The 27,485-nt window shown below is 46.3% G+C and overlaps 1 protein-coding gene across 9 annotated transcripts in view; it reads right to left on the bottom strand.

Moving 5' to 3' along the window:
* Window positions 1-27,485, bottom strand: part of ADAMTS9 (ADAM metallopeptidase with thrombospondin type 1 motif 9) — a 155,636-nt gene that overhangs the window by 27,925 nt on the left and 100,226 nt on the right. For 8 of the 9 annotated variants that reach the window (XM_036430618.2, XM_045578958.1, XM_045578961.1 and 5 more), the window contains 2 exons: window positions 9,129-9,296; window positions 1,921-2,094 (listed from right to left, as the gene is read on the bottom strand). In XM_036430618.2, the coding sequence (XP_036286511.1) occupies window positions 1,921-2,094; window positions 9,129-9,296 (342 nt within the window). The remainder of the gene's footprint in view (window positions 1-1,920; window positions 2,095-9,128; window positions 9,297-27,485) is intronic. The other variant, XM_045578960.1, reaches the window with a different exon arrangement.

Raw genomic sequence — 27,485 nt, 5'->3', positions numbered from 1 at the left:
GGTCAACCAATGAATGCACAAATAGGTGGAACAACAAATAAAGGTTTCTCTCTCTCTCTTTAAAAATCAATTACAGAAAGAGGTAAATAAGTCCCGGGGATGTAATGTACAGCTTGGTAATCATAGTTATAATATCCTATCACATATTTAAAATTTGCTAAGAGAGTCTTAAAACTTCGGATCACAATAAAAATAATTTATAAGTATGTGATGTGATATTAACTATAACATAACTATTTTTAATAATAACTAAACTTAACTGTGGTAATCCTACTATAATATACACAAATGTATATTTTCATTGAAAATGAAAACAATGTTATATGCAAAAATATCTCAATAAAACTGGAATACAGTGGCATTGTCACATTACTGTAAAATGATAATAAAAAAGAATGCAGTATAGTATCTCATGATGGTTTAAGAGGGAAAAAACTTGGGATAGAGTCTTGCTTCTTCTACCTGCTAGGTGTGTGGCATTTGGACAAATGACATTGGCTCTCTGAACCTCAGTTTTCTTGACTGCAAAATGTAGTAATAATAATACCCACTTTGTCCAGTGGTTGCAAAGATTAAGTGAGATGATGAACCTGAAGCACTTAGCCCAGTGCGGGGCACGATGTCTCCCTGTTCTAAAAAGTATTCCTGGTGAGAAATTTCTGTCTTATTATCCATATTGCTGAACCTTTTACAGCATGCACTTTCTTTTTTAAAATTAAATTTATTGGGATAACATTGGCTGATAACATTATATAAATTTCAGGGCTACACCTTATAATCCGGTCTCTGTGTACTGTATTATGTGCTCACCACCCGAAGTCTAGCCTCCTTATGTCATCAGATATTTGATCCCCTTTACCTTCTTTATCCCCCACCTCCTTCCCCTTGTAACCACCATTCTGTTGTCTGTATCTATGGGTTTGCTTTCTGTTTGTTTTAACTTGTTCCTTTCAGCCTTATATCCCACATATCAGTGAAATCATATTTGCTCTTGTACTTTTCCACCTGACATACTTAGCTTAGCATAACACTCTCAAGATCCAACCATGTGTTCACAAATGGCAATATTGCATCTTTTTTATGGCCAAGTAGTATTCCATTATATACACACAGGGAGAGCAAAAGTAGGTTTACAGTTGTGAGTATGTGAAACACAGCTTATTCTTGTATTATTATTATTTAGGAACTACGGTATCATTTATTTGTAATACAACTATAAGCCTACATTTGCCCACCCCCGCGTGTGTATCGCATCTCCTTAAGCTAGTCATTTGCCAAAGGACACTTGGATTGTTGCCATGTCCTGGCTGCTGTGAATAACAGCATGCATTTTCTACTTCATTCCAATGTCAGTGGGTGTGATTTTGCTTCCTAAAGCTCTTCTGCCCCCTCCCCCCGTTTTTTCAATCAAATCTTCTGATACAAAGGTTCCCTCCTACGAATGCCTTTCTTTGCCAGCCAGATGTTTCCCCAGGGACATTTTATAATACTTCACTAATTACCGGGATTTCGATGAGGGCCTGTCTTCTACCTCACAGCCTAGTCCTGGGAGCAGGACAGTACACGGGAGTCCCAGCTCCAGTCTGTGGCTGTGGCTGTCTGCACTCACACAGAAAGGCCAAGTCTGGATATACATATTTAAGATATTTCCTCATTCCCCCCTCCTCCAAAGATGGTTATCTGCAAGCATTTTGCCTAAGGCAGCAGGATCGGGAACCTTCCAGGATGTAGACAGAGGAATTGTGCAAAAGGAGGAGCCACCCCACCAGGATGGGAGTGAGCTGCCTTCCTTGGACCGCAGATCTCTGGGTCAGAGCCAGCCCTGTCATCGGGCTCCAAGGCTTCACTGGGGACGGATGTGATGACGGGAAGGGGGTTGAGCAAATGCCTGGCAGGTGCCCACTGCATGGCTCTACTCACTTCTTGCCACTCCTCTGTCCTCCAGGCGTAGAGCGGGCACAGTGGGGCCCTGCAGGTGCGCTCCGCCTCCGGCCTGGTGTATGGGTTGCACTCAGTCTCCGCAGCTGCCTTGCGGGGTCCCAGCTGGCAGCCCACGTTTCTCCTCTGCACGCCTTGGCCGCAGGACACAGAGCACTGCGAAGACAGACCGTGTAAGTGGGAGCTGTGGGTCACTGGGTGGAGGGGGGCGAGAGACGCACAGACCTGGAGAGGCACCCTCATCGGACCCTTTCCCAGCTGCCACCAGGGCTTCTAATGTCCAGCGAAGGAGACCCACTGCCTGCGCGTGTCGGGGAGGAGGAGGAGGATGTGGAAGTTTGGGGGATCTCTAAAGTGAACAAAACTCTTGGGATGACTGAAGGGGTTGGGAGAGACCATTCGGACACATTTAGTACAGCCTAGAAAAAGAGCTGCCACGTGAAATGGGAATCTCAAATAACGGCTGTCCAGGAGGATTTGAGGCTTTTGAAAATGGGCACTCCAGCACTCTACAGGAATAACTCCTTGGCAGGTTGAAAGAATAACCCAAAGAGAGGAAGTAGAAGGAGTATTTCTCCAGCTTCTTCCTCTTTCTATTCCTGGAGATGGATGACTTATTTTTTAAAAAAACTATGGCATTCACTGAAGTATTTCTGTCTATCTACAGTCTAAGATGAATACATAGGAATAAAAGCTGACGAAGTAAAAACCCTTTCCACAGGCATAATGTTTCAGCTCCTGAGAAATACTGCTAATCAGGCTGAACCATTTGGTTGACCAAGTTGCAAAACACCACATTAAATCTGCAATTAACTTCCCTCTAAATTAATTTTTTAATGGCTTCCTCATTGCTGGATTTTGTAATCTCACTGATGGGTAGGCCAAGAAAGATAGTCTTTATTAAGGCTTTGACAGGTAGAAACTGAAGGCACCACATGTTATTACCCTTAGCTACTTAAAATGTTTACCAAGTGTTTTTTTTGTGATAGCTCAGCCTCCATTCATTTGGCTGGCACGGAGAAAACAAGTTTAACAGACATCAAAGCCATATTCCTCGGAGGAAGTCTTTACAAAGAATAGAATTACGCTCTTAAATTGGAAAGAAATTCTTATCCAATTAACCTGCAGCAGGACTCATCTCACTCTGAGCTCACGGAAACTGACTCTCACGTGCACCCATGGGACTTGCTAAATAGGAACCTCATTGCCATTTCAGGTTTTACTGGTAAGAAAATAGGTGATACTGTGTGGAAGGCAGCTCGGGAAACCATATTGTTTCAGAGGAGTCTGTGCCAGGCAGAGCCCCAATGCTCAAAGCCGGCTGCAGAGGAATTGTTCTGGAGAAACACAGGTGCTGTTTTAGATTATTTGTATTCATTGGATTGCCTTAGTTTGTGACCCACAGAAACCAGACTTTTAAAGTCATTATGTCCCATGGAATGGGGAGCATCGAAACAGGAGCCATGGCCTTGTGTCCAGGGGGTGGCCGTAGAATGCCACGGGAGCCACGTGGACAGTATTTCCCACTGGTTACCCTGGAAACGCATGGGCGGTGCCACGGGGGAGTTAGACACGAATGACAGAAACATCACAGGCTGCTATCACCAACAAACAACAGCCACCAGAAAGCTCTCTGTCGATTTAAATTTGGGTCTAAAATATAAATCCGTACATTTCCAGAACAATGTGCCCAAATGGAAATACAAAGACAGAAAAAGGACAGTGACACAAACTAATCTGAGCTGGGCACAGGGCTGATATATATTCAAAAGCTCACGGTGCCTTAAGAGCCTAAAGAAAATTATTCAGGCTCACAGTCAGCAGAACCTCTTCTGAATGCTGTTCTTATCGAGTACATCACTCACAGCTCAAGGAAGGCAGGGCATCGAGAACCCTAAGTACGCAACATTTAAAAAATCACCTCCTACAAAGTGTGATAACTTTCCAGAGGCAAGTAAAGGCATGGGAAAGTTCAATTACATCATACATCGCTGTGGCTTCTGAGTTTTATAATGTCAAAGCCAGCAGCTATGAGAGGACAACAAAGTTTCCCCCTGGCTGAAATGCTTAGCAGGGCAGGCACGCATGCGTGGCTCCATAGGAATCTGTGTCAGAAGGGAGTGCCCTGCCTCAGGTCCTCTCTGGACTCCAGGCTTTTTCCTGTGCTGTCTCGGGGATGCGAGGATTTGCATACACAGACACCCAGGCTTGCTTGGCGAATCCTGAGAGGTTTGTGTAGAAACCCCATGAATAAAACAGCATAAAAAAGACCTCCACATGACCCCAGAGGTGGTGGCGGTGGTGGCATGTGCACTGTGCGTGCTTAATTCTTGTTTGTCAAGGGGAAAAGTTAAGCAGCCTGTGTGAACCTGTCCCCCACTGCCCTCATTCCGCACAGCAGTCTGTCTGTGTGGGAATGAAAGGTGGTGTTTTCAGTTCCGAACGAATGAGCCGGAGCTGGGTTTCATCTCTGTGCTCCCTGCTGTGCGGAGCTAGTGTGCAGAACTCACCACCCTAAAGAGGGAACGTGATGCTATGTGCTTCCACAGATAGAAGGATCTCTGTGGAAGTTCTGTTTGGGGAATCATAATATACACTTGAAAACCTGGAGAGAATTTTAGATACTTTCTCCCAGTATTACTGTGGTGACATTACTTAAAGGAGGGACTAGCTTGAAAAGTAATTATATGAACCAACTATCTATACTAATAATAGAGTTATGTGCAAATTGGTCAGGACGTCCTCATGCAAAGACCAAACAGTAGGCTGTGTGGGGTGACTAAGCTGATGGGGGAGGGGGCAGTGAGGGGGTGACCAAATGACTGAACAGCAGGCTATGTGGGGTGTCCAGGCCAGCAGGGGGGCCAGTGAGGGGTGACCAGGCCAATGGGGGGGCAGTGAGGGGTGACCAGGCTGGCAAGGGGTGGGAAGGAGAAGCTAGGGGCAATCAAGCTGGCAGGCAGAGGTGGTTAGGGGTGATTAGGCTGACAGGGGAGACAGTTAAGGGAGATCAGGTAGGCAGGGGGGCAGTTAAGGGAGATCAGGTAGGTAGGCAGAAGCCATTAGGGGCGATCAGGCAGGGAGGCCTAAACCAGCAATCGGACATCCCCCTAGGAATCCCAGATTGGAGAGGGTGCAGGCTGGTCTGAGGCCCTCTCCCCCACCCCTATACACCAGCAATGCACGAATTTCATGTACCAGGCCTCTAGTCCTATATAATAAAGAGCTAATATGCTAATTAGACCAAATAGCAGAATGACTATTTGGACGACCTTCTGGACGAAGCCAGGGCTGCGAGGGCCTACTCTTGCACAAATTTTGTGCGTTGGGCCTCTAGAAATAATATAACCATGTAATAATAGTGACAACAGTAACAGCAACATATTCTAAGCATTGAATATGACCAGTCTCTCAACTAGGGCTTCTCACCCTATATTCTCCTTACTGACTGTAGCTACTATGGGTGAGAATGTGGCTCCCTGCTTTAAAGTATGGCGCAAATAGGAGGCAGTCTTCTGTACTCTGTCAGCAGGAGTGTGGGGGAGAGGCCTGTATTCCAACAAGTCAACCTCTGCTTAAGGCCCAAACACACGCACAGCTCTGAGAGCACACACATCTGCCTCTGAAGCTGACCATGCGTGTATGGTCATATGGTCTCCTTGATTCCTCAAAAGACACGGCGACCTATTTGTCATGCTGCTTCCTTACACACGTGCTGAGCGCTTCAGAGCCTAACACCACAGCCAAGCTGTTCTCACTGTCGTCATGACAAAAATCCTAACCCAAACGGCCATTAGATTCACGTTGAAAGCGCCAGCTTCTATTTTGGCAATTGCTCTAAGAGCTTGAAAAAATGAATTATTTCCCTGAATCTAAGACACCAGTAATAGCAAGCACAGCATTATGTTTTTATCAGTAAGAAAGAAAACAGGGGATATTAATTACATCATGGCACGCCATTGATTGCTAGATCCATCCAGACCCTTGCAATGGTAAATCAGAAAAAAGACGGGTACCTCAGGATTGGTGAATGCACCCAGTGAATGAGTTCATGACTGATAAACTCTAATTTGATTATTTATTCTTTTCTAACCTTCATTTTTTTTTAAAAAGCCTTTCAATAGGAATAGGATAAAGTAAAAAAAAAAATCACTTGGAATGCTTTCATATTTTGACAAAACAGGTTTCTCACTTTTATCCAGAGGAATCAGGAATCTGATGTTGACTTTTGTCTTAAATTCCATACACATCTAACTTTAGCTCTTGATCAAAATCATCTAAACAACCTGAACAAGAACTTTTGAAAAAAATGCTTTAAAACTACAGTGAGGATGTTTCCTAAGAAAAGCATTCCTTTCCTTGGATAAATTTCCTTTACAATTTTAATATTTTCAAAAAGGATAGGTTGAATGAAACATTCCACTATAAGCCTCAAAAACTCCAATTCTGAGGGAGAGACTATGAAGATTAATTGGTACAACTACCCCAGTCTCCTATCCCAATATTCCATATGTCTTATTATCAGACATTTTGACACGATGAGAAATTGCACTAATTATTCTTCCTACCTTGAAGAAGAGATGACCAGAAAATAGCTACCAGCAAGAAGACACAGGGACCAGATATGAAATCTTATAAATTTGTTGCAAATGGATCATCATTACTCTGGCTGCAATTTCACTGCCTTGGGGATATTCCTGTCTACCACCATATCATTAGTGAGCCAATAATCCTTAATCACGCAGACTGCCTTTCTGTGTCAGCCCCTGGGTCTGGTTACTTTCTGGCACACTTCTAAGCTGCACACATTGGTTTTACCTCTGTAGCACCTTGTTTTACCTGCTTTCATAATTCTTTTCCACAAATCAACTCAGGGCATTAGAAAGCAGACCACAGACCATGACCAGGCTGTGTTTACTTGCATCTTCAGCTAGACCAGTGGTTGGCAAACTCATTAGTCAACAGAGCCAAATAACAACAGTACAAGGATGGAAATTTCTTTTGAGAGCCAAAAACCACCAAATTTCAATTGCACTGTACAAGTGTGCCAGCACGTGGTATTTTGTGGAAGAACCACACTCAAGGGGCCAACAGGCCGCATGTGGCTCGAGAGCTGTAGTTTGCCAACCACTGAGCTAGGCGTTTCTAAGCAATCACTTTGAACAGGTGCGGTGCTCTCTGAGGAGCTCTGATAATCCTATTAGCTTACGTTTGAAAACACCCCTGGGTTCAAAACCTAATCATCGCAGCTTTATGAGCAGTTTTAGATTTCCCATCAAGATCACTGGATACTGAAGTAAAACTCACTCTGTGCTTACCAATCAAGAAAGAAGGGTTCTTTTCCTTGCCCTTTTATTGAACGAATTGGACTTTAAAATGAACATCATTTTACATGCTCTGAGCTTAATATTCAGGGCAATATGTGGATAGGTAAGTAGAGGTAAGGAGCATAAAGAAAAGTGAGAGCACGGAAGTCTAAAAGGATAGGCTCATTGGTGTGGAACCCTAACGCACGTCAGCGGCAAGCCCTCCTGCGAACTGAAGAGCTCCCGGAGTAAGTCCAGGACCTAGAAGGTGGGGATGCCAGCGGCCACTTGGACAACCGCTACGGTGACTTGCGGCAAACACCTTGACATCGCATCCCCTGAGGACACCGAAGGGGGGCCTAGCCCTGGCTGGAAATTGCTTTGAGGCTTACATTACAACAAAAGCAAAACATGTTCATATGGTAAAGACTGTGAGAGGAATCAGACTCCTGTGCTGGAGAACATGCAGGGAAGTGGAGTGTGGCAGGGGGGGTCTCGGGGACTGAGATGCCAGTTTAAAACATGTAAGAAAATTCACATTTCTTGAATTTTCTATGGGTCACGTAGAAATGGAGGATTCTCATCTCCTCCCATGTTAATCCCGATGCCCAGTGCTTCTTTGGGGCCTCAGGGATCAAGACCTAGGCCCTGGCAGAGACAATCTAATGGCTGCCAACCTTGAACCTAGTGTTTTATTGATTCTCAGAATCATCTGCGTGGCTCTCCTGTACGTAGGAGAGCCACAGATTCCCTCAGACCTCCCTGAAGCAAAGCCCGGAGAGCAGCAGCGGCATGGGGTCCAGAACACGCGGGAAGGAAGGCAGCCGTCGTCTCAGTGAGTGCCTTCGACCGCACAGAGAAAGGTGCAAGTGTGGGGAGGCAAGGTTTACTTTAAGGACTAGATGCCAGTGACTAGTTTAGTTGTTTAAAAGTAAAGAGCCATTTTGAGAGTTCCTTCTTTAAAAAATAAAAATAAAAAAATAAAAAAATTATATATATATATAATTAATTGATTTTTTATAGAGAGAAAGGGAGAGGGATAGAGAGTTAGAAATATTGATGAGAGAAAAATACTGATCAGCTGCATACTGCACACTCCCCACTGGGGATGTGCCCGCAACCAAGGTACATGCTCTTCACCAGAATCGAACTCGGGACCCTTGAGTCTGCTCTATCCACTGAACCAAACCAGTTAGGGCTAGAGAGTTCCTTCTTGAACTCAACTTCGAAACCATCATCCTCAATTTCTGACTAGTCACCAAATGTTTGGAATTAATAGTTTATTGGGTATTAACCCCTTGCGCCTTCCGAAACACACCTCACACTCATCCAAACAAATTATTATCCTCGAGGGCCTATGAGATGCAAGTATGTGGCATTCATCACGGCACTGACCCCTCAAAAGAACTATGTGAAGTAGGCTCAGGAAGGTTAAAGAAAGCACCCAAGGCCCCATAACACCCCCACCTCTCTCGTATACAAGGAAATGGGCAGAGAAGTATTTTCTAACCCTTTATATGGACAGTCCTCTCTAAGACCCTCCAAGGAAAACTCACACACAGTTCCTGCCAGTCTGAGTGCGTGTCTTCTAAGTGGTGCGTGTAACACACGTGAAGTCAGGAGGGGCTGCTCTGTGCTAGGCATCTGACATTCGCATCTGCTACCACTTAGAATTAATCCTCACTCCACCCTACCGCAGGGATGTATCAGAGTGCCGAGGCCTGAAGCCACTTGCCCGGGTCCCACAGCTGGTACGTGTCCTGGCACAGTCTTCCCTCCCAATCCAGCGCTCCCCTCTGAAGAAGCAGAACCGGGCCCGGGAGCACGAGCCAGCACGCTGGCATCCCCAGGCCCGAAGCAGTCATAGGGAGAAGCAGTGCTCACCTGACTCCAGGCGCCAGCCTTCCACTTGGGGCATCGTCCTCCTCGGCACTCCCTGTGCCCATCTGGCTTAGCAAGGTGCTTACAGTACTCACTTTCTAAAAGGCTTCCGTCTCTTGCCATGCAGTAAACACTTCGTTGCTTATGCCCTCGACCACAAGAGACAGAACACTGAAATATAAAGCAATGGCAAGGTTGTTGTTGTTTTTTTAATCACATGGAGTTTAATAAAAAAACAAAAACAAAAAACAAAAAACCTATGTTGTGAGATGTTAAGATCATGCCTAGCAAGAGTCACTCACTATTCCCCTCTCCAGAGAGTTTTGGTAACATCTCAAGCACAACATGGGAGGAAGGCAGCAGGGAGGGAAGCACGTCCACAGCCCAAGCTTGTGGGGTGTTTTGGGGTCACTCAAGAGAGTGGGTACATCTTGATGATTTAGGCCAAGAATGAAGCCCACGGTCCTGAAATGACCATGCAATTCCGATTAAAAAGCTCCTACTCCGAATAAGGACTTCTTTTCAGATCTCACGTCTTGTGATCTCTGATCAAAACATTCCTTCAGCCAAAACTGATTTGGCTCAGTGGATAGAGCATCAGCCTGTGGACTGAAGGGTCCCGGGTTCGATTCTGGTCAAGGGCATGTACATTGGTTGCGGGCACATCCCCGATGGGGGGTGTGCAGGAGGCAGCTGATAGATGATTCTCTCTCATCGATGTTTCTAGATCTCTATCCCTCTCTCTTCCTCTCTGTAAAAAATCAATAAAATGTTAAAAAACAAAAACAAAAAACAACAACACATTCCTTCAGCAGCATGCCTCATGAGTCACTGATGTGGGTAGAGCTGCATTTCCAAAATACAACTGTGTCCCATTTCCCAATTAGAAGACTGAAGGACATTCCTCACCATTTTTCAGAGGATAACCTCTCATTTGCCCGGTCCACTGGGGAGAAGGGGGAAAGGCACGCTGGGAACTGGAAGGTAAGCTCGCAGGTAAGTCTGCCAAGTTCAGGAGGGAGGCATCGCCTTTCACCTTTGACCAGCAGGCTCATTGGACTGTTTTAAGCTTGACTTTGTCTGACCACATCTAGGAAACTTGACTTTGATTTCAGATTAGGTTCCTCAGGAAGGCCTAGGAATCAAAGTGCCCATGGAGTTGGGACAACAATGTGATGTGACAGCTTCTTGCCACACAGGCCAGAGGCTGCCCCAGTGAGTGAGCTGGGACAGGCAGCGTCCCTTGCTCATTAGTGATTACAGAAGTCATTACCACGGGATCATAAGCTTGCTGGCTCAGGTTCCTAAGACACATTATTTCCCCAATATAGCATTCCTGCTTTTCAGAGGGAAACGAGTTTAAGAATGAAGGGGGAAATGTAAAAATGCAATGAAAATAGATTTCAAGTGTCATTTCCTTCTAGTCAATATTAGTTTCTCCACGAAATTTGTGGTTTTGTTAGCTTAAATCGCTAAACGGCCCTTTTATGCCAAATAGATAAATAGCTCCATGTAAAACATGCAGCCTAATTTAACCACTATTCTCAGCCAAGCATGCTCAAAGTTATACCATTCATAACCTTGCCAGACATGTTTTGCTAGTAGACACAAGCCATTATAAAAATTTCAATAGTAGCTGATAGATTTAAAAATGTATCTTAACAGGTGTGGCTATGGTTGGCCTTAGGAGATGGATGCAGGATTTGGAGAAATTATTCTGTTAATCTTAATGGAGACAGGTGTGGAAGGAAGGAGCCCCCTTTGCATATCAACACCAAAACCGAACTAGCCATCATTCAACAGACAGTGCTGTGATGTGTATTAAGACTTTGGGGTATCATTCTAGAAGGCTTTCGGGATAAAGTTCCTAGGCCCCTCCCTACAAACCAGCGATCCAGTGACTTGCACCCAGGTACACCCGGTTATCAGTAACTAATTTTAATATTTTAAAATGTTACTTTAACAAGAAAGTAACACAAGGGCACAGTTAGAATTTGGGGTGAGTTCATTTGTTTATTCAATACACATTTATTGAGTACCTACCAAGTCGCAAGAATTATGCAATGTGTTGGAGATACAGTGATGAACAAAACCAATATACTACCTCTCCCCATAAAGCCTGTAACCATTATCAAGGGATGACAAAAATAAATATATGCTCATCCACTGAGAAGGGCGCTGGGAAAGAAAGTCCGGAGAGTTAGAAGAGGGCTCTCCGAGGCATCCCCTGGGGCATGCAGAGTTCACAGGTCACAGTACTGTGTTTGGAATTTTTCCTGCATGCAATGGGAAATCACTGGAGTTTTAAGTCAGGATAAGACATGGTCTCATTTTCGTTTAAAAAAATTCTACCTTGACTACTGCATGAACTATGGGTGAGAATGTAAGTGTGAGTGGAAATACGAAGCTTGCTTGGGAAGCTGTTGCATAGAGGAGAGGTGCTGGTGGCTTACGTTAGGTGCAGAGTGTGGGATGGGAGGCTGGTGGATTGAAGCCATATCTTTGAGGTGGAAAAATAAAACAAAAACAAAAACAAACAAAAACAAGGAGGGACCAGATGTGGGGTGTGGGGAGAAGTTCGAGTGGAGGATGACTCCTGAGTTTACAGTATGGGCAACAGGATGGAGAAATGACATTATGGAGATGGGGAAAACATTGGGGTTCACGGATATATTTAGTTGTAGAAAATTGGGCTTAAAAGATACAGACTCATGGATAGTAAATTTGTTTGATTAGAGTAATCAGATGAATCTGGGTGAACTTACAGCAAGTCTATGCTTAGGGATAATCATTTTAATGCACAAACAGTACAAACTATCCCTTAATATCGAGAGGCAGCAGGGAGTTGAGAGAAATGCCACATTAATAATCTGCAGTGGTCATCAGAAGAGAGAGCCTACCAGCAGACAGCAACCTTCAGAGGCAGGATTAGAAAAAGCACAGCTTTCTCACGTTACTTATCTGCCCGGAACTTCTCTAAGGCTTGTAATGCATTGTCTTATTTAACCATCCCGGTAACCATAGAGCGCGGTACAACTGGTGTCTTCAGTCTAGGGCAGTGGTCGGCAAACTCATTAGTCAACAGAGCCAAATATCAACAGTACAATGATTGAAATTTCAATTTGGCTTTTGAGAGCCAAATTTTTTAAACTGAAACTTCTTCTAATACCACTTCTTCAAAATAGACTCGTCCAGGCCATGGTATTTTGTGGAAGAGCCACACTCAATGGGCCAAAGAGCCGCATGTGGCTCTCGAGCCATAGTTTGCTGACCACGGAACTAGGGTAAGCACAGTGCTTTATGTATACCTCTGCCTATACAACTCCAACACCAGGGGATAGGTGTCCACCAGGAAGTCACAGCACCATGAGAATACTACATTAGCACATAACTGCCTGCATCTGAGGGCACCAGACACCTGACTGCCCATGAAACAGAGATGGCTGAGCAGTTGACAGAAGATTGTTTACCATCCAGATTAGCCAGGTCCCACATGCCTATGTGCCTTTCCTTATTTGGAGACTAAAACGGAACTGACTTGGAAAAAAAGAACAAAATACGTCAGCATGACTCACAGCACGTGGCACTTGCCTAACATTGTGAAGATCCTAATCTGTCAGGTACATAATCTGATAGAAAACACCTTTCATTTTATGCTTTCTAACTGCCCAATGAAGAAAAGCAGCTGCTAGTGGAAATTCTCATATCCAAAAGGGTATTAACGGGCCTATTATGACTTCATAGAGGAGCTGTGATTCTGATAATCAAATTAACACAGGTTTCAGCTCTCATATTCTGAGGAAAATTTCCATCCTACTGTTTCCAGTCCTTTCCCAAGCCCTGTCTTTTGCATCCACAAGCGTCACTGAGTGAACAGATAAATTTAGTGCGTCAGCCAGTACATGTTACTGGCTACATATCTGAGGGTTCTTGCTCTGGGAAATATCTTATTCCTTACATCTGCAGCTAAAATAGCCTCCTAGTTTCCCAACAGAAATGTGACCTTTCTCCTCTGGGGAAACAGCCCAGATTGCTTAGAATGGTTCCCCCTCCCCCATTTCGGAGCAAGACTCCCAAACATGCAACCCCTGCCTCTCACTCAGACACCAGGGCCCACAAGCAGCGCCCGCTCTGGCTCTTGTTTCTGTGAAGCCTGTCTAAGGGCATGCTTAACGCAGAGCGTTGTTCAGATGTAGCCTCAACACTCGCCGTAAACTAAGGTCTCAGAGTTTGAAATCCTTGCATTTCAGCTGCTCTGGGGAGAACGAGACTCAAGGCATGGGCAGGCTGCTCATCGCTTGTACCGAGGGCTTGCTCTCTGGGTCTGCTGTGCTGTCTCGACCTCATGGGCATCGGTCCTTCCCTCCTATTGAGGGGCATGGTCTCCCAGTCACCGAGAAGCCAGCAAACACCACAGCGTGTCTGCCTAGAAGGGAAGGGCTGAGACCCAAGAGAATGAGATCCCGGAACTGCTGAGGCTGCTGAAACCGGGCGTCCAAATGAAGACAGAGGATTACCCCGGAGCCGGTAAGGAGACCACAGGAGGCATCCGAAGGGGACGGTGGAGGTCAGGGGTCTACACAGAAACCTGGGCCGGAGGGTGATGGGGCTGACGCATTGTGGAGTGAACAGGACTGGCTGGGTTACAGCAGGTGCTTAAACAGATGGCCCAGGAGGAGGGCCCTGGAGTGTCTGGCTCGGCTCTGTGGGCCCAGGGCTTCTCATCTCCAAGTGATCTAGATACAGGAGGGTCTGTAAACAGGAGCTGTGTCTCAGGGGATGCTGCCTGGCTAGTCCGCGTTTCCAGCACAGGCTGGCTGACAGCACGAGAGAAGCCGGGAGGCACAGACAGTCCTCAGAGGGCTACCCACCAGCAGCCAGTAAGTCAAGACTCTCCCTGGCTTAGGATTTCTGACAGCTGGTAGCTCACCGCCACTCAGTTTTGAGACAGGAGGCCTTGCTATTATTCCAGGCCTTTCTCTGTGATTCTCCAAAAGATGAAAATAACATCTCAGTCACTTCATTTAAAAATGTTCAGTTGTGTCTGTTCATAACAACAACCAGCTCTTCTTGAGTCTATTCTCACTGTGACCTTGTTTAACGAAACATAACGTCACACCTCATCTGGAAAGTATTTTATCAGAATGATGCAATGCGTGCCCTCCAGGTTCAGGCTGCCTTGCTGATGACGGTGACGAATGAAGTGAGCTGCTGCGTGAGCACCGCGCCATCGGGAGCGGCAAAGGGATGACAGCCTGGCCGGCCTGCTACCCCGAACAAAGAAACAGAACGAGGACTTGGATTTAGGGATCAAAGTCTCAGATACTACTCAGTGCAAGGCCTGGAACACCACTGGGCTGGTCACCGTGCAAAAAGTTAGCTACGACTCACACAGCCCTACTTCCTGTCGTCCACGCTGCAGGCCGGCAGGCAGCCAGTGTGTATGGAAACAAATGGACCCCTGGACCCTGCAGCCGTCGTAAGGGGTGAACTGCAGGTGAAATGCCATGCTTTCCTAAAGGCGCAGAGAGAGCCACCTGGGCTCCGCCCCGCAGTGCCGGTGCCCGCTGATCTGGTGCAATGGCTCTTGATGCCGTGGCCTTCCCAGGAGCACGCCTCCACTGCAGCGGAACCCAACCTGCCCACCTCCCACCGACTCCCACGGCTGCAGGACCCTGGCTGCAATGTACCCAGCAGCAGTCTGTGGCTCAGGGCTCCAGGATCCCTTTTCCGGGTCAGGAGGCCTAGGATTAGAGAGAGGCCACCACTTGCCCAGGCTCCCAGATAGAAACTGAGGGAGCCAGGTTCCAGTCCAGCATGCCCCCCGCCCCCTCCATCCCTGACCACAGTCTTCCACACGCTAGCCTGAAGAGAGGGCCCAGCCAGGGACACAGGCTGCTCACCTCTGCTTACCCGGGCGACCAGAGAAAGCAAGGATCTCAGAGGAACGTTTCTGAAGACTGTTTTAGAGACCCCTGCTTTCTCGGTCTCCCAAGAGGGGAGTCGCTAATGTCAGGACTGCGACTTAGTACTCTCTTCACAACATCATTAGCATGCTAAGAAGAAAGGCACCCTGGGAAGCAAATGGGCAGTCACGTCAGGAAAGAACCACATTTTCCTTTGGCCAAAGCCACACCCCGAGTTCTCTTGGCCATTTTTCAGGCTCTGATTGTCCCAGCACCTGCTGATACCATGTGGTGGGTGTTCCCTGGGGAAGGACCGTCTTGTCAGGGATGGAAGGCTGCAGGTTGTAAAGTTCGGCCTGCTCTTTCTCCAAGGACAGCTCTCTAAAACGGCTGAGCTGTGGAGATCTCAAATATTTCCAGTCCCTTTAATTACTTGACAAATTCAACACTAGAAGGAAGGAGACATGATCACACAGGGAGGGAGAAGTCCATGCAGACGCAGGACTGAGCCTCTGTCCCTCGCACACACTGTTTGCTGCCCATTGCCCTGGGATCTGTGGCCGGTTCCCATGTCCTGCACAGGCTGCTCGGCACCACAGCTACCAGACGACTAACTTCCTACCCCAGTCGGCACTACACACCAGCAGCAAGCAGGATGGAAGGGACTGAGAGGCAGGCGAGGCGCGGCACCTCTGGCTGTGACAGGTAGTGAACACCCAGGTTCTAGTTAGGAACCCATTCTAAGGGTGGGTGTGCACACACCACAAGGACACAGTGGCTCTTGTCCACGTGTGCTGAGAGACAGCGTCTCAAGGCCCAGGTTTGACAGACCTGGGCTGCAGGGCCACCTGCCACTTTTCTCTGGTGCCATTTGGGCAAGTGACTTAACATTTCTCAGCTGAGATCTGTTCCCTGTGCAATGGAGACAATGGCACTATCTATACTCAAAAGAGGTGTGCACTGTTAAGTGAGATGGTGCGGTTGTGCAGAGTTAAGTGAGACGGTACGGTTGTGCAGAGTTAAGTGAGACGGTGCATGCAGACTGAGCTCTTCATGCACTGTTTTGGCGGAACAGCATAAAAATCAACACAGGTTCACTATCACATGACTACTTCTGTTCAGCAGAGTCCTTTACTGTCACCTAAGATGCAGTTAAAAAGGTGAGTATTTTAAACTATGTGTTAACTAATGGAACCTAAGATTAATTTTCTAACTGGGAATTTGCTGGGTGAAGGAGGGACTCAATCTGGCAAGATCTCACCACAGGAATGGAAGGAGCTCTCCTTTCCCGAGGGCACAGGCCTGGCGCCGTGCCCGCTGCTGCAGTGCCCACTCCTACACACAGACGACCACTCCTAACCCCACATCTTCCAGCCACAGAAGACAGGAAACAAGTAAAGAAAGAAAGACCAGTCTTTCCTGCTCCATCATTTCCTCTCAGAACTATTGTCTAAGAGCTACTCCTGTGTCCTTGTTTTCATTGTGTTCTTTCTTAAGTGTCCTGACACACAGACTCTGCATAGTAATCACCATCACTGAGAACAGATCCCTCACTTCCCTGCTCCGCTCTGCTCAGCTGTGGGAACGTTGCAGGGCTTTGTCAAAGACACTTCTTATCAGGGGGGAGTGACACATTTAGGGGTTTTTCATCCAGGCTCCCACAGCACATGAATGGCTCTGCAGGGGGCACCAGGGAGCCACAGGCCTTAGGAGGAAGGGGAGAAAGCTTTGCCAGGAAACAAGAACCATGACTTCAGGGCATAAAGCCAGTGCTGACAGCCGGCCTCACGGTTGTGTGTGCCCAGGACCACAGTGGCACTGATTACCATAAAAAGGCACCAAGAAAGCACGAGATTGGCAGGGAACACCCTGGAAGCTCAGATGTGGGAGTCACTGTCATCCAGTTGGATGCGGCATTAGGCCGTCATCCCGTCTCCACTGCCCCCCAAGCCCCCGGCCTTTGCAATGCTGCAAAGGCCTCAGACTGTGGGAGAAAAGGGAGGGAAATGCATACATCACTCTTGGCACACCCTTGAAGGCTGCCATCAATACTGCAGCCAAGTAGATGGCCCTGCGTGGGCCTCCAAAGGGAGGGGTGAAACCAGGCAAGTAAAGGGAGCCGAGGAGAGGTGCTCCTGCCATCATCACCCCCAAGAATGAGGAGGCACATGGCTCCCCAGCTGCCCCTTCCCACCTCATAATGAAACAGCTTCATATGGGGGTGGGCGGGGGCTGTAAATGTTAACATTAAATATAGCAACATATGCGACTAGCTATGTAAGTTGTGAAGTCCAAATTGGGGTGCTTTTTGTTCTGCAAGAGTATACATATTATAGCATTTCTAGTTACAAAAACAGGAAACAAAAGCCAAGAAAATCTGCACGAGCAGCATCTACTGTGGCCACATGCAGTGGCACCTCAGGAATGAGCAGCGTCTCACACCACCAGCCAGCCCTGTCCGCTGCGTGCCCTTGCCTTCCCCACTCCCAAGCACATGCACTCTTTACACAACTTCTTCTCCCTCAGTGTCACGCACAATGGCTATGGTAACCGACGTCAGTAGAATAATGATACTGGCATTTTCAGGGAAGAGGTGAGGATGGTGCAAGGACCACACTCGTGCTTGTACAGGATCACCTATGAGGGCAGTTAGGGACTTGGGGAGAGCGGTGGGTGATGATCCTTACTCTCAATCATTGCAAAGGAAAGTGAAGAAGTGTCTGAGAAGTAATTGATGGAAAAGCTATGGCTCTTGGGAATGGTGACCCAAGTTCTTGGCATTCTGAAGGTAGACTGTGAGGCAGGAGGGCTCAAGGCTACCCAGAATGTCATTCTGCTAGAATAGGGGTGTCGAACTCAATCAGAGAAGGGGCCAAAATCTAAAATCCAGCCTAAATTGCGGGCCGAATGGTTTACTGAACAGTCATAAACTGTCATTGTGATGGAAACTCAGCGGAGTGCAGTGATGACAGTGCGGTGCGGGCCACATTGCAAGGCCTGGCGGGGCGGATTTGGCCCGCGGGCCTTGTGTTTGACACATGTGTGCTAGAAGATGACAGTGCCAGGAACACCCACTTATGACTTGTGCTATGTCACAGGCAGTCAGGAACACATCCGGAAGCTTAAGTCACTGCTGGGAATGTTTCTGTAGAGGAGAGAGCCCTGCAGGTGGTCTCTGGACTTCTCCGTACCTAACCAATGCCCAGCCCTCCAATCACTTCCACTCCCAAAGAGCTAGTCCATGTGTTGCTCAGTTCTTAACAGATACTGGGACAGAGTTCATTTAATTGCATTTTCCAGGCTTGCTTTTTATGCCTGCCTGGCCCTTCCTCCATCCATCTGGTGTAAAAGGAACATCTTCACATGCCCATACATCAAACTTCTTACTGCTAAAAAATTTACGAAATTTTTGGGAAAGTAGTTTATGCAATCAGTTTGCTTTGGGGTAGATATTAATGCTTCCCCCTACCCCCCACTCCCAGAGCTGAGAAGTGCATACCTATCTGGGTTTGAACTCAAGAGAACTAGATCGCAGCAGAAGGGAAAGAGTCATTTTCACCATTATTACGCTAGATGCCCAACTTCCGACTTTGCATTGCTGTCTTGGGGGTTCAGATAAATGCATTGTTCTAATTCTTTGTGGCTTTTCTTATCTCCTCCTCCTGTTCATCTTTTGGGAAAGGAATGGCTCAAAAGTACCACTATGAAAGAATGACTAGAAGAAATAAAAACCAGCTGAAGTGTAAATGGCGCCCAACATGGAAGACTTAGCATTCAAAGTGGCTGGAATGAGGTTTGGTTTTCTGTGAATTTAAATGATTCCCATACCACTCTGAGATTTATTCAGATGGAAATACGATGGTTGAGGCAGGAGAGGGTGATAGTTATGGACTTGGTTTTGGAATCAATCAGACCTAGTCGGAACAGTACTCCCTCTTCCTTTGTGATCTTATGCAAAGGAAGATGCCTCTCCCTTAAGTACATCAGACTCCCCCACTTTCACTGCTCCCATTGTGAACATTCTCATCTGAGCTACTGCAATGGTTTCCTCATAGTCTCCCTGCTTCTATATTGTTCCTCCTGCAGCTTTTTATAACTTCAAGAGCCAGAATCATCCTTTTTTTAAAAATATTCATGGGCCGGCTGGTGTGGCTCAGTAGTTGAGCATGGACTTAAGAATTATGGTTCAATTTCTGGTCAGGGCACATGACCAGGATGCGGGCTTGGTCCTCAATGTGGGGCGTGCAGGAGGCAGCCAATCAATGATTCTCTCTCATCATTGATGTTTCTATCTCTCTCTCCCTCTCCCCCTCTCCCTTCCTCTCTGAAATCAATAAAAATGTATACTAAATAAATATATATCATAAAACACATTTATGCTCCTATTCAATCCCCCTCTCCCCTCAATGGTTTCCTACCTCACCAGGTGTATAAGGAACACCCCCCACCACCACCACCACCACCATGTTCTAACCTTTCCTCTCCCCTCCCATGATCTACCTCCATGTTCCTCTCCCTCAGCTTCATCTCTAACTTCATATCCCACCCAACCCCACCTCCCACTCACACAGGCCTCCCTGCTATCCCTGAGAGGTGCCTCCTGTGCTCCTGCCTCCGGGTCTGGCCCTGGAATACTCTTTTCCTGCATATCCATGTGGCTTGCTTTTGAATTTTCCCAAATCTCTGCTCAAATGCCACCTTCTTAACGGAGACTTGCCTGACCTCCTTCAAATTACAATTCTTCCTTGCTATTTATTCTATCCCTCTTCTCTAATTTAGTTTTACCCTTGTCAGCAATCACTTTCACAATATATTGTCTGCTTTTTCTTACTTTGTTTGTTATTCATAGGTTATCTCCTCAGCCCCACTAGAATGTAAGTTCAGTGAGTTCAATAACTTTTGTGTGTATTGTTCACTGCTATATCCCCAGAGGCTAAAGAAGTGCCTGGTTTATGAACACACGCCCACACTTATGGATAGATACACAAATGAGTGCAAGAAACAGTGAATGAAGAGTCTCTGCTGGAATCTGGAACCACTTACATCCCAAGCATTCTTAAGGACTAAGTTAACATTCTGCACAATGCCTAGCCCACTGTACAGACCAAATACCTAACTACTGCTCTCGCCTATCTCCTGTGTCTATGGAGTCCGAAACCGGCTAAGTACTCTTGTGGTTTAATGTTTAATGTATAGTTACAGCCCCAAATGCTGCACCAGACGTCTCAGAGGAAGGCTATCTGAGAACGTGATATAACAGATGGCAGTGGCCACAGCGAGAGACTCAGGATGCCACCCTGACCTGCAGAGCCAGGACGGACACCCCCCACACCATGGTGTCACATGTTTCTCCTCCCCCCAAATATGTCACTTTTTCCAGATGGAAATATGAAGATATAGCTGGCACAGATTTAAAATAACCTACAAAGAAACATAATGGACGAGAACGGGTCCTATCTAGGCCAGGTAATATCTATTTCCATTCCACCTGGAGACATTGACCACTCTCCTCAAATTGACCACCACAAGCCTATCCTTTAGGGGGTCATTTTACCCAAATACTAGGGGCAGACCATCTCTGGAAAGATTAGTGTTAGTCCAGCAGACTCTCCCTAGATAGGCCACGCCTCAACATTCTGGGCCTGTCAATGCTCCAGGGGACCACCAGGTGACCACGCCCAGCTTCTGAGCTCCTTTAAAAATCACTCAGAACCAAGTGCAGTGATAAAATGGTTTATTCAAAAATACAAATATTCAACTACCTCCCACTTCTGGTAAGGAAAACAAATAAAACCAGGAACCTGGGTGAAAACCCTGGGACATATTCAGATGCTAAGGACTAAGCTCTTATGGTTTTTAAAATGCAAAGGAGTGTTAAAGGGGTTCTAGACAAGAGATTGTTTCTTTTTTAAAATAATATATATATATATATTATTGATTTTTTACAGAGAGGAAGAGAGAGGGATAAAGAGTTAGAAACATCAATGAGAGAGGATCATAGATCAGCTGCCTCTTGCACACCCCCTACTGGGGATGAGCCCACAACCAATGTACATGCCCTTGACCGAAATCGAACCCGGGACCTTTCAGTCCACAGGCCTATGCTCTATCCACTGAGCCAAACTGGTTTCAGCAAGAGATTGTTTCTTTTATGTGTCACATTTCAAAGTCAGTATTTCTAGAGGTTTTAAAAAAATATATTTTATTAATTTTTTACAGAGAGGAAGGGAGAGGGGTAGTTATAAACATTGGTCAGCTGCCTCCTGCACACTCCCTACTGGGTTTGTGTCTGCAACCAAGATACATGCCCTTAACAGGAATCGAACCTGGGACCCTTGAGTCTGAAGGCCAATGCTCTATCTACTGAGCCTAACCAGCTAAGGTTTTCTAGAAGTTTTAAAAGTGGGAAAGCTTTGGGGCTTGGGGGTCAGTCATTTCTGGATCCCAGATTTACTGATTATAAGATGTTGGGAAACTTGCTTAGCCTCCCCACAGTTCAGTTTTCCTGCCTACATAACAAGGCCCATTTGCAAGGATTACATGAGGCTTAGCAATTACGCACACAAAGGACCGTCCCAGGGCTTGGCGGGCAGCAGGGCTCAGCAAACAGCGCCTTTGGTATTAGTTCTACACTTGGGGCCAAATCTATTTGGCCAACTACAGATGGGCATCGTTTTGTGCCACATCAAGACGTGTAAGGCTGATCATCCTTTGGTGACTGGGATGTGGAGAGATTTGTTTATTCAGGGAAGCGAGCTCTTCAGGGATGGCTGTGTCTTCTCATTTTTTAATTCTTGAATGTTTGCTTGTGCCCAATTTATAGCCTAAAATCACTGGTAAGTTTATAATTAGCTTTTTTACATAGTGCATTGTTAATTTAAGGTTCTAGTTAACTCTAGAAGATGGCCCCCATTTGCTGGCTAGAAAACCAAGACTACTACAGTGGACACCCATGTGCATGTCTTCTTTTAATAAAAATGTATGTGGTCTCCCATCAAACAAAGTCTACCCCTGTGGGGAAAACCCATATTTCCTTAGGGCTACGTCCTGTATTAGAACTTCTGACATCCATGCCAGTGTCTTGGGTCCATGTGGCTTGCCTTTCCTCAACTGGTAGATGTCTCCTCCATCTCAGGGCCTTGGAGTCACTGCCAGGTGTGTGGCCATTGCCAGTGACCTTTCTGAAGAAGCGTTGAGAGACTGTCCTTCTAAGGCCAGGAGATGCATCACCTGAAATGTTCCGACGCACAGCCTCAGTGCTGAGCTGCTGTTCTGAGCCTGCGTGTATGTCTGTGGCGTGGGGGGTGGAGTTGAGTGCACATCACTCACTGTCTGCGAGAATTGGGAAAGGGGAAAGAGTGTGTGCTGTGTCAGAAAGGCGGTGTGCTGTGGCAGCACTTTCAGAACCCTTCTTCCCCAGAAGTTCATGGCCTGAAGAGCCAATTAGTGGCTCACATCTGGGAAAGCTGGGCAGCTGCCTACGGCTCCCACGATGGGTTAAAAAGACTGGTGGGGAAACCCAATGATCTCAGCAATGTAAAGATTCGTCGTCCCCAGAGAAGGAAGGGACTGTCATCAAACATGTCGGGGAAATGCTGCAGGCCCTACCAGGAGGACATGGGGAAAGAGTTCTGTAAGAAACCCATCCAACTGTGGGTGGGGGTGGCAGTGCTGCCTAGGCGGCACTGGTGATGTCTGAGGACACTGCTGGTTGTCACAAGGAAGAGGATATGCTATTGACACCCAGTGGGCAGAGGCCACGGATACTGCTAAACATGCCACAGTGCACAGAGCGGCCGCAACAGAATTATCCAGTCCCAAACATCAGCAGCACTGAGGTGGGAAAACCCTGCTTAATTCCCATTTACAGCCCAGGGGACACTTTCTGGACCACTCCCTGTCTCAGCTCCGATCAGAAAGGTAGTCTGCTGTTCCCTAGATAAAATTCAAACTAGGACTAACCCTATTTTTAAAAGCGTACCACCCCCTCCCCCAAAAAAAGCCTAAATATGCAACTAACACCAATTCCTAGATAGAGCTGGACCATGACATACATGCACCTTCTATAATGGATGAGGGAGGTACTGTTGTTTGAAATGTAAAATTAAAAAAAAACATATACATGTGAGCTGTCAAATATATGAATATGTTGGATCCAAATATATGAACATGTTGGAGTAAGACAGGTTTTATTTTTCTTTTTAAAAAAGGTTTATTTTATTTTGTTGCTAACCCTGGCTTTCTCAGAGTTGCCCATTCTCATTTACGCCTTCCTTTCCAAAGTTGGCCGCTCCTGCCGAAGTGGCTGTGCGGAGGGCCTGTGGGCACATCTGTAAGCTTTACAACTCCCTCCTCCTCCATGAAAAGAATGTGGGACTGCTTGCTGGTTTGCAGATTCACAGGCTGGTGAGGCAACTTGGTGACCTTGAATTTTTAGCTCATCCTTTGACTGACCTTGATAGCTTCCTGGGGTCCCACATATCGATAGTATTTTATGGAAATTTTAACTCTCCTGAGAGAACTGCTTTCTGATAGCTAACCAGTGTCACAGTGTCATTCCACAGGGCCTGCGACTGTGCCTTCAACTCTGACTTTTGAGTAGGAGTCCTCTGTCTCTTCACCAGCTGTCTCTGCAGGGTTTCTCAACCTTGGCAACATTTCAGCATGTTGGGTGAGAGAATTCATCACTGGCGAGGCTGTGCTCTGCACTGTAAAATGCTCAGCAACAGCCCTGGCTTCTATTCACTTCCATCCAACCCATTTGTGACAACAAACGACATCTCCAGACACAGCCCAGTGTCCTTGTGGTGAGGTTCCAGGTAAAAATCACTCCCAACTGAGAACCATTGGATTAACCCCAGGTTTTGAGAAAGTCCTTCAACAAGCTCTCAAATGGAATTGATTTTAATTGACCTGATGCAGGCAGGGCACACAGCTTCCTTTGGATGGAGTGGTAAAGGGCCTGCTGAACATCCATCCAACAAGGTCAAGGTTTTGAGCTAAAGGATAGGGAAGCCCTGATCTATAGAGAACATGACATGTACAACGTGAAATCAATCCCCATGCACAGCGATCGAGATGCCAGCGGCCATGAACAAGCATCGTGTCCATGGCCAGCTGTTGCTGAGGGCATCCTGGGCACTTCGAGTCTGATTAAAAAACAACCAAGGAGAAAGAAAGAAAGATTTGACTACGAAAGGGCCACGTGCAATGTGGGAATAGGTGAGCTGCTTGCAAGAGGGCCTTTATTAAGTGCAAGGAAAACAAACAGTACACATTTTCTTTTTCAAAGAAATCTGGGCCGTGACCGGGAGCAGCGGGTAGAAAATAAAGGAGTCTGTGTATGTCCAAGTATTTACTGACAAGACTTGCAATAAAAGCGCATTTCCCTGGGAAAAGGGGAGGAGAAAATGCAGCATTCCCAGAGGCCTTGCATTTTAGCTGCTTGGGTGGGAGGTGGTGGAGGGAGGGAGGGAGACAGAGACAGAGGAAGAGAAAGCCACGGGAAAAAGGCCAATAAAAAACCAGGAAGGTTCTGTTTATGCAGAGCTCTGGCTGCAGTGCCCACTTTTATTGATGTTACAGCACAAATCTGAGATTAAAAACAGCTCCATGAAATGTGTCAAAATGTTAAAGTCCTGCAGTAAATCCAGACCTGCTCTTCACTTCCTTGTGAAGTAAAATACACACCCTCAACATATTTATGTTAAAGAAAAATTTAAAAAATAACCTATTTTGAAAAGTTTCAAACTTAAAGAGAAATTATAAGAGCATCACAAAGAACATTAAACCCCCTTATCCAGATTCCTCAACTTCCAACATGTCACCATGTTTACTGCTTCCTTCACATATATATATAGTCCCCCCAAAATGTATGTACATTTTAATAACAGCTGATAGCTCAATTTTGAAAATGAAAAACATTTTAATTAAACACTTCCTTTATAATTATTCAAAGTGTGTGTATACATTTTTGGGACACTTTATATGCCAATATTATTTTGTCTTTTACTGGACAATTTGAGAGCAATTTGCAAACATCATGTCCTATCATCTCCAAACACTCTATTCCCCAAATCAAGGACACTCCTACAGAAATACCACACAAATCCCCAAGTCAGAAAATCACTAATGACACAACACCACCACCCAATCCTATGTATTTTTTTTTAATGATTCCTTTCTACCAGTTAGTCCTTTATTTCACATTTCTAGGCCAGTGCCATCAGGAGCCCCTTTCCAGAGAAGCTGGGCTCATTCATTCCTCGATTGCCTCTGGTATGTCCGCACTGAGTAAGGCAGCAGGTTTGAACACTGGGCCTCTTCAGCCACGGCTTTAAGGGTGAGTTAGTTAAATGTTTGACCGAACAGCAGGCTGACTTTTAAGTTGATAATCTTGTATGGCCCGAGAATGAGGTTATAAATATCCAAATGGCCCTTGGCAGAGAAAAGGTTCCCCACTCCTGCTCTAAAGGAAAGAACCAGACAAACTGTATCTGGCCACTGGAAAAGAGTTGATGACATCATTAGCCAATCTGCAGCCAATGTTGGTGCCTACATTTTAATTTCTGGGGGACATCAGTATGGAGCATGAATGCGAATGAACCCAAGGGTTTTCTTAACACTGTGGGTGCCACGTCTTGGGACATTAAGTGATGACAATGACAGTGATGGAGGCAACTCTTCCTCGACTGTGTTCCTTTCGAAGTGTCTTTGACACAGAGTCCTGCAAAGCTGACAGCTCAGCCTCTATCTACTGGGTTCAGCACCTGCGTCAAGCAGCCTTCAGGAAACTCTCCTTCAAGGGACGGCCCTCTAGGGAGTCAGGCTTCCACCAGGTAGCTACCCGGTGTTTTCCGTTTGGCCTTCTCCTGACGAGCATCAATCCAGCCTTGCCCTTCCCGCCACTGCACACATAAACATTCTTTCTCCTGACCCAAACTTACTGCCAGGATGAACTTGAACTCTACGCTGCACAAGAGGAGCATTTGTTTTAACAGCTGCTTTGACATCGAGGCCTGGGAGTAACTACTCCCCAGACAGCTGGTTCTGATAGCTCCTCTTTTTTATTGTCCTCTGCTCTTTCTGACTCCCAGCTGCCAGGGAACACCCACGGACGTGTTCCAGAACAAAAGGCACAGAACAGAAAGGCCAGAGAATGCCACTCACTGCAGGGACGGGCATCCTACTAGGCCCCCTGGATGCTGAGCCAGGGCTATTCTCCCCCACTTATTTTTATACGTTTATTGGCTCCTTTGCTAGTTTAATATTAATTGCTAAAGACACACTGTTACCTAGGTTGCTCTGTCCAGTATGGCGGTCACTGGCCACAGCTGGCTGCTTGAACTTAGAGTAATTAAAATGACATAAAATTCAAAATGCACTTCCCAGTTGAACTTGGCCACGTTTCAAGGGCTCAGGATTAGCCACATGTGGCTAGCGGCTGGATATTGGAGAGCAAAGCCAGACAACATTTCCCTCAACAACATTTCTGCTGAGAGTTGTTGGGTTGTGCTGGCCAAGGCATAGCCTCTTCCTGAGGAGAAAGGGGGTGCAGACCTGGCTAAGAATGATGGCTCTGTAGGTTTTTTTGTTTGCTTTTTTTAAAAATATATTTTATTGATTTTTCCACAGAGAGGAAGGGAAAGGGATAGAGAGCTAGAAACATCGATGAAAGAGAAACACTGATCAGTCGTCTCCTGCACACCCCACACTAGGAATGTGCCCACAACCAAGTCACATGCCCCTGACCGGAATAGAACCTGGGACCTTTCAGTCTGCAGGCCGACGCTCTATCCACTGAGCCACACCGGTTTTGGCTAATTGTTGTTGTATATATTATCTTCCATATATCTTCCTGTGCACTTTCCCAGGCCACCCAAGTTCTATCTTATAAATGTCTAGAAAGGAGAGTTGTGGTCATTAAAACCACCCAGGGAAATGACCTCAGTTTAGAGGAAACAACAAGAAGCAAAGGTGGTAGGTGGCAGTGCACACGTTCCAGACACTGGTGCCCACAGAGTAACCGGGGTGAGTGTGGGGTTCACTCTTGGCCACACTCCCCACACGTGTTGGGGGCTGGGAGCCTCAGCAGGGAGCGGCAGGGAACCAGCCCTCGGATTATCCTGGATACCAAGCCACCGAACTCACTTCTGGGTTCCAGTGTAAAAGCGAATAGAAGCATAGTCCCTGCTGGTTTCATGCCATTGGGGTGGGTCTGATTCCTTTTTCTTAGCTAGACAGAGAAAGGAATGTACGCAGAGCCATCATGTTTCAACTGGAAAAGCTGTTTCTCAAATCAGGGAAGCATTTACCCCCGAAAATGATTGGGCAAGTATATATTTAAAAGGAAAGATAGATCAATAATTTGTATTTATTAAACAAAGTTCATTAGCAGATATATATATATATATATATATATATATATATATATAGCCCCCCCCCCCCACACACA

Source organism: Pipistrellus kuhlii, unplaced genomic scaffold, assembly GCF_014108245.1.
Source record: "Pipistrellus kuhlii isolate mPipKuh1 unplaced genomic scaffold, mPipKuh1.p scaffold_m20_p_11, whole genome shotgun sequence".
Lineage (NCBI taxonomy): Eukaryota > Metazoa > Chordata > Mammalia > Chiroptera > Vespertilionidae > Pipistrellus > Pipistrellus kuhlii.
Note: the sequence above shows the minus strand (reverse complement) of the source record. Positions and strands in the feature narration are given on the sequence as shown.